This window comes from Echinococcus granulosus (assembly GCF_000524195.1).
Source record: "Echinococcus granulosus chromosome Unknown EG_S00003, whole genome shotgun sequence".
NCBI lineage: Eukaryota > Metazoa > Platyhelminthes > Cestoda > Cyclophyllidea > Taeniidae > Echinococcus > Echinococcus granulosus.
In genome coordinates, this window is record NW_020170383.1 from 1388660 (window position 1) to 1399449 (window position 10790).

The window sequence follows — 10790 nt, forward strand, 5'->3', positions numbered from 1 at the left end:
GCCTTGTCTTTTGAAAAACGAACTGTTAAAAAGCAAATAATCTGGGCACTGTTTTATCCGGATTCTCTTTCATTTGTTTGGGAAGTCATATGAACGCATATAAAACCAACAGGAATGCAACTGCCCAGGTTGGTACTATGAAGCTTCAAACGAAAACTACGGAGGGCTTGATTGTTCTCGCAGGAGTTTTGAAACGTAAAGACATTCAGATAAAATATGAAAGTACATTCCTTCCTAACCGATGGCAAGTCTATGCATTATAACCCTTTTATAGTTGGAAAGATAAACTCCCCGACTTTACCATATGAAGTAAAGTGCATACAAAAATAAAAGTCAAAAAATCCACTTAGAGATAATCATAACTCAACGAGTTTATTGAAATGAAATGAAAAGGGTAGAGCTATTTATTAAGAACTACTGCAACTAACCTTGGTGAAGTGATCTTTTCTGAGCATTAACAATTTCAAAATAAGGCAACTTCGTGAAGCAAAAAAGATTTTACGGGGAGAAAGTGAAAACAGTCTTTTCTACACAATACGTGAATGGGTACTGTATAGCAAACCTCCCTGAATACCCTTCACACACCAATGGCCAAGAGAGGAAACAACCTTAAAAGGTCCCTCTGGGGTTTTCATCTCTCCAGATCAATCTCTTTTACAACAATTGGGGCCAATTCCGACCATATATCACAATAATAATGTGATAAAGTGATCTAAATATGTTAATTTTATAAAAAGGAAATCTCCAAACAAGGAAATATGACTTGTATTTGTGATGCTCATCTAACTGTTAAATTTAAGTGAATTTTTCTTTCACTATAGACAATTTATTCGTCCTCCCCACTGCTTTTAATCGGAATTGAATTTCAGACAATCCCTAGCTTAGTTTAAGTGCTTCTCATCCATTTGGAAAGCATTTTTTTATAAAACTAACGCCTGAGGAACAACGAAAAACCGTTAATTAGAGGACAATAGATTTTCGTAGTCAGATAGCATGTCTATCCCGGAAAACTTCTCACCATAATGCATGCAAATGGTGCTCATTGCGTAGAGGTGAAAAGAAACAAAATGTAGGAAAGGGGAAGGGAAGCACAAAAGTGCAAAACCACATGCTAAACCACACAGGTCTGAGTAGGCCGCCACCTAAGCCAACTATTTTACGCATTCTACTCCAAAGTGGCCATCTGTGCTGGTTGGCAGGAAGTCTGCTTTTTAGTCACCCTATCACTCTCTTTCTCTCCCTCACACACATTCCCAGTCAACCAAAGGGGCTTTTCTTTGTAAAAAACCATTATTCTCGCCTTATTTTAGCAAGATCACATTGGCTATATGGGATTCTGTTTATGTGCTTAGGTGGCAGCCTCATAAGACACCGTTGGTTTAAGTTTTTTTGCAAAGGGCTCCACTGGGTAATGGCACTTAGGTGTTAAGATCTTTGCACTGACGCACGATAGAGAGGAGGAGCTAATGCTCTCGCCCCCCTAGCCTATGACTGTGAGGGCCACCGAAATTGAGAAAAATCCCTGGGGGAGGTGAGTTCTAGGTAAATCGCCACATTACCTTAGGAGCCCCTTGGTTCACTGGATGCATGAAGGTGAGAAAAGAGAGGGGAGGGGAGAGCGGTATGAAGAAAACAGTCTTCCTGCCAAATGGGCATGCAAGCTGCATGACACTCGCCAACAAACACGCACGTCAATCAAACACACGTGATCTGCTTACGCGTGTGCGAGACGATACGTGTGAAGGCGGTGCACTGGGTACCGTCACTACCGCCACCAATGAGCAGTTTCTCTATCTCTCTTTCGGGAATTGGAAGTTGAGGCAGCGGCCTACTCACCTGTTCATTGCGTTGAGCATTTCTATAACCACAAGCACAGAAAGCGCCATTGTCATGGGTTTCGGATGAACGAAGATGGAGCAGTCTATGCCTTTGAAGCGACTCTCTTGAGCCAGGCATTGTGATTGATGGGTCTAGTAGACAAAGAACACGATGGCATTGAGAACATGCTTGAGCAGGCAGAGGGTTACCTGTTCATAGCGTTGAGCATTTCTACCAAGACCAAAACCGACAGGGCCATGGTCATGGGCTTTGGGTTCTCGAAGATTCGACAATCAATGCCGTGGAAGTTGTCATGCTCTGCCAAGCATTGCATGTGATGGGTCTACGCAGGGGTGATCGTGATATTGAGTAAAAATCCCACTTAATCTCAAATTCTCAAACTATGCTTCATTGAAACTTCAATTATTTTCAATTTCATAACCGTCATGTCTGATCAAATTATTTGCGGCTATAATCAACAAACCATCATATATTACTGAGAAATACAAATGCTAGCTCAAAGACTCACGAGCTGGTAGTAGTTGAGCTGGGGACCCTTGTCGTAGATGAGGAACCACCAAGCAGCGGAGCCGACAGTAGCACAGCCCACGTAACCGCCAATAGTAAGATAACGAAAGAAGAGCCAGCCAGAGATGAGGGGGTCGGAGACGCTACGAGGAGGACGCACCATGATGTCCAGGTCGGGCGGGTTAAAACCCAATGCGGTGGCGGGTAAACCGTCGGTCACGAGGTTTACCCACAACAGCTGCACAGGAATTAATGCCTCCGGCAGACCAAGCGCCGCGGTCAGGAAGATACTCACCACTAAAAGAACGTTTAGTTAATTTGTGTGTACCAGTGGAGACTCAACAGTATGACGAGTATCCCGATACCGGATGACAATAGCCCTTCTAAAAATAATATAATACTACTTTTTTAACAGACTAGGAATTTGATGAATGTTTACCTGAAGACTACGCCTGTAAAACTGCATTAAAAAAGATCATGGATAGTCGCACTCTTCAGTTGGCTCACCTTCACCAACATTGGAGGAGATGAGGTATCGAATGAATTGCTTCATATTGCTGTAGATGGCACGACCCTCCTCTACGGCAGCTACGATGGTGGAAAAGTTGTCGTCAGCCAGAACCATCTCAGAGGCCGACTTGGCTACGGCTGTTCCGCTTCCCATGGCTATACCGATCTCAGCCTTCTTCAGAGCTGGGGCGTCGTTTACTCCATCACCTGTCTACAGTAGGGCAAGGGGACAGGTGAGTTAGCTCCATCGTAAACTCCATGACACAGCCCAAGACGGTAGACTTACCATCGCGGTGACTTCACCATCGGCCTGCAGAAACTCTACGATCTTGCTCTTGTGTGCAGGCTCAACACGCGCGAAGAGACGCGCGCGTCGGACAGCTTCGCGCTGCTCCTCGATAGACAAGTCATCGAACTCGCGACCGGTGAAGGACTTGCCAGTGGTGGGCTCATCCTCTGAGAAAACGCCGATGCGACGGCAGATGGCCTCTGCAGTAGCCTTGTTATCGCCTGTAATAACGATGACGCGAATGCCCGCATGACGACACTTCTCGATACTGTCGTGCACCTCAGTTCGTGGTGGATCCAGCATACCAACGACACCAATGAAAGTCAAATTGCTCTATTCACAAAAAAGAGGGGATAAGTGATCATAAATAATCCGTTTTAACCAAGTACTTAAACTTACTAAAACCTAAGCCTGCTAGTAGGCAACTTCTATGTAACCTGTCTCTTCTACTAGTCGTTTTCTCATAAGGGAGACACAAATTGCCGTTTCTTAACTTTATTCAAGCCAATTTGCTATCTGTAGCCAAATACACTAAATGTTAAAAGGTAACCAAGTTGAGCGGGCTTTGCACTCCAACTCCTGGCGATGTCCAAGTCCACATAGTCTTCTACCTTTTATACCTAATGATTTACTGGAAAGTGATCATTTTTGATCGCCTCTTAGAAATAGCTAAAACGATTAAAGTACGCTAATATCAAGGCTCTCATATTTGACTGAGGATAGTAAATAATTTATTTGATCTGCCTTCTTCGACTTACATACTGAAACGGAGTTCCCTACCTTAACTGAAACCAAAAAGCACATTTGCTGGGAGTAATTCCATGCACTATTCAGCAGGGTATCATAAAATGAACATGTGTGGCCCCAAAAGCACTGCTTTTTATTCACTATTCAAGAAAAAGCTGGAGCAAGGACATTATTTGACTGGAAATCCCTAGATGGGAAAGTTATTTGGTATAACAATCTGTTCAACAAGCCATCTTTAGTACTTAATTGCTCGTTGGCTTTTCAAAAGTTAATAATTTAATGCCTTATTTCCTTCTCTCAATGAGGGGGAAATATTGTTGCTCTGTCATCAATTTCAGGCAAAAGTATTCGATTACCAATCTCATGGTAAAACTCTTCTCATTTGATACTTACAAAGGTGTAGATGAAATGCATTTTAAGGTAAATGATGCATTTGACAACAAAAAGTAGTACCTGAAATTTAAGATATATACACTCCTTATTAACCAAAACAAACCTCACCATCAGCTCAAAGGTTTTTTGAGAAGCACTCTAACATTGGTATGTGCGTGTTTGTGTGGTTAAGTGCGTTTTCGTACCTCATACTTCTTGAACTTAGAGGAGTCCTCAAGATCCATCTGCTCCTTGGGGATAGGTGCATCGCAGGTGGCAAGAGCAAGACAGCGGAGAGTATCACGACCGGTACCGTAGGCAGCGACGAGCTTTACAATTTCCGCCTTGATCTGCGGAGTCATGGCGACCTTCTTAGAGCCGGCGCGTACAAAGGTGCAGCGATCGAGAACGCTCTCGGTTGCACCCTTCACGAACATCCGCACTCCTGGCCCTGAGGCCGTGCTCACCCCACCCACAGGATAGGCGTTCCTTGAGCCTCCCCTCGGTACCACGAACACAGACATCGATTTGCGGTCGCGGGAGAACTCGAGTGTGAATAGCTTGTCCCACATGTCCTGTAAAGACATAGGTCCTCAATTAAAATCCCCCTCTCCTTTGATTCGCAACCTCATAGAAGTGGTCCTTGATTCTCTCTTGCATGAGGGTTTCTATGACTGTTCATATAGAAAGACTGTGCCAATTCTAAATGTCTAGCTTTGAGCTGAGTACTTTGTTTGGTTATCGGATGTCCATTGGTTTTCATGACTGTCTAACGGATTTTTTGCACAAATCCTAAGACACCCTCTACAAAATGGGCACTTCTGATTACTAAATTACTAATTCAGCCAGGGACTTGAGCAATGTGCATCGTGGAGTTTATTAAACCAATACACGATGAAAATGTGATTAAATGACCGATTGGTTTTTTATTCCTTAACATAAGAGGAACTCACCTGAATGTTGTGATTGCATACCATGCCAAGCTCTTTTTTAGTAAGACCAGCTTTGGACACGTTGTAGACATTCATCTTCTCAACGAAAACGCAAAGAGCTGTCTCAGTGGCCTCGCCAACCTTCTCAAATAGACCCTTCGACTCATTGTAGTCCACTGCTGAGTCGTTGCACATGGCGCAGATGTTGGCCAACTCAATCAGACCATCGTATTCACCACATTTCACGCGCTGACCACCAAGGAAACTAAAGTAAGTACACATCCATAAGTCGCACCTGCCCAAAGGCCTCTTGAACTCATGAGGGTTAGTACAATATAATTTAATTGTTTTTCAGTAGTTCTACCATTGGTTATGCAAAATAATGCTAAATTTATGCAGTCAGTTAAAAAACCAATGTGTTTCTTGTTTTTAATTCCATTCACACTTTTTTGACATCGAGTAATGTTTGCGATAGTTGAAGGTGATACCGAGTTCTTGAAGGGGCTGTAATTAAGACTAACAGAGTACGGCAAGGAAAGATGGACTTACACTTCGCCCTCAGGAGCATATTTGGAACCAGTGATTTCGAATTGGTGGGTGGAGATGTTGTTATCGTCGGCCTGGGAGAAGATGAAGGCGCGACAGACGCTCATCTGATTGGTGGTGAGGGTGCCAGTCTTGTCCGTGCAGATGACACTAGTGCAGCCGAGAGTCTCCACAGACGGCAGGGAGCGCACAATAGCGTTCTTCGCTGCCATACGACGCGTGCCCAGAGCCAGACACGTCGTGATGACTGCCGGTAAACCCTCCGGAATCGCTGCCACCGCTAGCGCCACAGCAATCTTGAAGTAGTAGATTGCACCACGAATCCAAGAACCACCATGTGCCGGGTCGTTGAAGTGACCAATGTTGATAGCCCATACCGCGATGCAGATTATTGAGATCACCTGCACTCATGAATGACATTTTTAAGAGAATTACACTCCACTGTTCTCTTGACCAATAAGTTTATTTCTATACCTATACTTCCATTAGAAGTTCCAATTATCTCGACTAGGCAAAATGCTGAAGATGCCTGCAAACTCCAGGAAAAAGTTTATTCAAATTTCTGGAAGATTTCATTTCCGTGATTATTTCCATGAACAACCTGGAAGCTGCCTCTCCCTCACCCCCTTGCGACTGACTAAGATGGCTTTAGCTGCACCTTAAGTACACTAATAGTCGCACTAAACCCAGGATCAACCGATCACCAATAACTACTCATGACAAAACCGACCCAGTAACTCCGACGCAGACGCGGATTCAGACCTTGCTGGCGCTAGACGCATACATGCACGCTGTACTCCTGTGCGTGCCCTAACACGTTGGTCAGTCAGTCAATGAAGAAATCTGCTCTAAAGCATTTATTTAATGACTATCTGGTTGGGGGGTTCGTTAAGGTCTAGGGAAATCCTGCACACAAACATTAATTTATAGCACGAAGTGAGTAGTCTGATACCTACCTTTGAGAGTTGTTGGCCGAATTCATCGAGTTTCTGCTGAAGTGGTGTCCTGTCCTGATCGGTGTCCATCATTTGGTTGCGGATTTTGCCGATCTCGGTGGAGAGACCAGTACCAATAACCACACCTCGGCACTTGCCGGCCGCGATGTTAGTGCCGCTGAAGAGCATGTTCTTCTTATCCTGGTTCACCGCTCGCGGGTCAGGCACCTCCTCAGTTATCTTCAACACCGAGACTGACTCACCCGTGAGGATAGACTGGTCCACGCGCATTGTCGTACTGAAGATCCTTGTAATGCGCACATCCGCTGGGACTTTGTCGCCGACTGACAAATAAAATAATCCATCACTTTGGTGATAGTTGAATTCGTTTAGTTGCAGATGAGCTTAAGAGCGCAGATCCCCGAAGTTCCGTCGTCTTTTTTGTGAATTTCTAGCTACTCTTCGAGATGAAAAGGAATTTCGACTTAATGTAATGGATTTGTTTATTGCCCCTTTGACTCATTCAACGGGCCGAGTATAATGTAGCTAAGTACATCCCAATCAAACTTTCACAGGTACTTATTTTCCACTCTCTGAAAAGCTGCGAAATAGGTCTCACTAGCTGACCTCGACTTTCGCCAAATACCGGCTAGTTTCATTTCAACAAAGGCCTGGTTACATCAGTCTGTTTTCATTTCTATGATCAACCTGAAAGCGTCGAGTCTGTATTTCAAACACCTCTGTTATAAAACAAATAATTTGACCATAGAATACTGGTTCTACTTTAGGGTTCAAGATGCAGATGAGAGGTCGGCGATTAAAGTACCTACGTGAACAAGATTTGATAAAGGTAATGCCGCCTTGCAGCATTCACGGTGCATGACACTAACGGCTGAACGAGTCAAGGCATTTAGGTCATTTGGAGTCTGTTTTAGGAGCAAACCACACGGAGTGCCTCCAGCTTTCCGGCGAATTACATGAGATGTGCACAGACTCTAAGGTGCGTATGTAAGTAGTATTTGTTAGTGGAATTTGCAGATTCCCGAAATAATTTCGATTCTGAAGCTGGATTATTTGTCATTCTGGCACAACTTTAATAAATCCTATTCATAATTTACAAGCTCATTTTATACTATTCATGAATAAAAAGCATAAGCGTCTTAAAATTCACGTCGTATGTGCCAAAGGAGAATGAAACAGTACAGTTCCGGATGGGCATTTCGAATTGTCCCAATAATTATTTGTAGTCCTAGTATCGACGGCTTCCATTAAAGCCTGCTTGGTTGACCTTAGATAGATTAAAGAAAATCTAAATTCTATTTATTGCCAAGGCGTTTGGTTAATAACTTATCGGCGCTGCATTGTCTGGAGTGAATATTAAATACGGCGGGGTGGAGACGTACCGGAGACCTCGACAATATCACCTGGCACCAGAGAAACCGCTTTGATCCGCTGAATGCCGTGGTGGTTTTTTCGGTAGACTTTGGCAATTTCCGGCTCATATTCCTTCAAAGCCTCGATAGCTGACTCGGCGTTTCTTTCCTACAATGAGTGAAGTTAATGGGGGACGCATTCAACTGCATTATTCTTTTTACATATAACATTTTAATCACTCTATCCTATAATATTATCAAAATTCGACACAATCTATTTCAATGTGCGACGTTTGTACTGGGAATACCATACTCGTTGTTAAGGGCAGGAGCCTATTTACAGTCCACCTTGTCGGTTATATGGCGCACCAGTACTCAAGTTGCAATCGCTCTGCAACACGTAGGGACAATGAAATGTATGGTCTGGGATAAAGGCGAGTAGCAACTGCAAGCCTTGCTGATTAAACAGTTGTCTAAGGACAAATGGTTCCAATTCCTTGACTTTAGGCATGCTTTTAATTGAAAGCAGGACCCACCCATACAAATGAATGAATGTTTAATTTTTGTACTTATAATGCTAGAAGCACCCAGCGCGTATTTTAGTTTGAATTAACAAGTTATCAAACAACTGGATGGGCGAACCGTCTGCAATGCATAATGAGTTTGGGGGTTCGGTATGCCGATATCGAATCATCCTTGAAAACAGCGACCTGTCTTCATGCAAAATTACCCATAATGCAAGTTAAGTATTCGCACACAACTATACAGTTGTATGTGTATGCGGGACTACTGGGGAGTGGGAAGTTGGTGGAAGGGTAGAATTAGCCGACGAAATTATTTGGGTTTTAGAAGGACTTTTAGATCAACCATTAAACGAAATCGACTCACTTGCCAGACACCAACGACTGCGTTTGCGATGAGGATGAGCAAAATGACGAAAGGCTCCACAAAAGCGGTGATGGAGTCGTCGTCCTCTTCAAATAAAGCCAATACCTGAAGGTGTACAACGCTCTCAGTTGAAACAATGACTAAACAAGTTGCCCAGACCTAACTGACAATTTCTTCTTGCATAGATGTTTTGTGTGTAAGTACAGGGATTGGCATTTATTTTGCACCGAAAGAAAGCGCAAAGAATGGCATTGTGTCAACTACTTATTGTTACTCTTTATGTAACAGGACACGGAGGTTGTCTAGTTTTTGCGGGAAACACGTTAGAATTGCCAAAGCATCACACTAGGAACTCTGGCCATTTCCGTGATTTAGCACCTATTTGGGGGTATTGGTGAAACAATCACTTTAAAGGACAATACCTTTGTAGTGCAGCTCACATCTGTCATCCACTTTTATTTTGGAAAAGTTTTGTTTTAAATTTTATGGACAGTAAAACCGTAACTATTCGGAACTTAAAGTAATCAAACTTACAGAGGTTAATTGTTTATGTAAAGACGATATCGCCAACATTACTATATCACAACAAATAAATATATTATTTATGGAATTACTTTTGGATCAACGTTCCATACCTGCTCCAGTGGAGCAAAGGAGTATGCATCGTTAACGTACGCTTCTTCAAAGACAAATGCTTTAGAGAGCTGCGCACATATTCAATTTCGGCTAATGCAGATCCGGCCGAGCAGGAGAACTTACGAAAGAGATTAGAGCGGCGAGGAGAAGGATTTTGACAAGGAGGTCATCAAACTGTTCAACAACAAGCTCCCAAATTGACTTGGCTGCAAAGGAGAACACATTTAAGTGGAAGCAAAAAAGAATACAACAGTTAAATTTTGCATGAAAGGAGCATAATGACAATATGACCAGTTTCGGCTGCTTGAACATCCAAAGAAATGGATATAAACATTTTGATTTTCAAAGCCGCTATTTGCACTAGTGATTGTGGTGCATTTTCTCTCACCTTCTTCAGCAGGAAGTTCTGAAATGAGAAAAAAAAACAAATGAGTGATTACCATATTCCCACTTTCTCCTACTGGTATTGACACCACAAGGGCTATTTTAGCCAAAATCCATTGAATGTTTCAATTTTAAGGCTTTTATGCTGATGAAACACATATATTAAAGGGCCAGCTTGCAAGTGGAATTTGCACTGCTGCATTATCTCGTCATTAGCTTTCAACTAAATTGCAATTGCATATTATATCCGCTCACTTTTCCCCTTTACAAACTAGTATTTGCAGCAATGTTTTGTGAAGGTTAATTAAAATTGGCCTATCAAAAGGCATGTCCAATTGTAAATATGAAAACATGCAGTAATTACTTACAAGTTAGTTATTAGAATCCATCAAGAAGCCGAAGTAATATACCGAAAAAATGCTTGCCATGTGCCCGCTATCATATTTGGAATTCATGGTAAGTTAATGAAGGAAAAAGTACGGTGTTGCTTCAGATCCCCTTTTTAATTATTCCATCAATATGAATCCAAAATTCCGTTCGGATGATGAATCATGGTGTTATAGTTGGTTGAAAGCATTCAGACTACTATATTCATGTATAAACTTAAAATTATACTTTTAAAATGACGTATATTATCTAAAAATACGGATCAAATTTGAATTAGTAAATCAATTGCTAAACAATGAGGCCAACTATTCCGTTCAGTCTGCTCACCGTTGAGACCGTATTTCTCAGTTTGTCGTTTGACTTGCTCATCAGACAAGCCTGTCTCTTCGTCCACATTGAAAAATGCGAGAACGTCTTCGATTTTGCGACAGTGAGCGTTCTCCAT

General features: G+C 42.5%; 1 protein-coding gene across 1 annotated transcript in view; it reads right to left on the bottom strand. All coding sequences in view use genetic code 11, as the record gives it.

Moving 5' to 3' along the window:
* Nucleotides 1–10790, bottom strand: part of EGR_00836 (Calcium-transporting ATPase sarcoplasmic/endoplasmic reticulum type) — a gene marked incomplete at both ends in the record, with an annotated part of 11694 nt that extends 904 nt beyond the window's left edge. Inside the window, 12 exons of the mRNA XM_024490085.1 lie at nt 1837–1970; nt 2348–2643; nt 2854–3067; nt 3143–3478; nt 4471–4839; nt 5218–5461; nt 5746–6143; nt 6699–7021; nt 8081–8219; nt 8939–9043; nt 9698–9780; nt 10673–10790. Of these exons, the coding sequence (XP_024355488.1) occupies nt 1837–1970; nt 2348–2643; nt 2854–3067; nt 3143–3478; nt 4471–4839; nt 5218–5461; nt 5746–6143; nt 6699–7021; nt 8081–8219; nt 8939–9043; nt 9698–9780; nt 10673–10790 (2759 nt within the window). The remainder of the gene's footprint in view (nt 1–1836; nt 1971–2347; nt 2644–2853; nt 3068–3142; nt 3479–4470; nt 4840–5217; nt 5462–5745; nt 6144–6698; nt 7022–8080; nt 8220–8938; nt 9044–9697; nt 9781–10672) is intronic.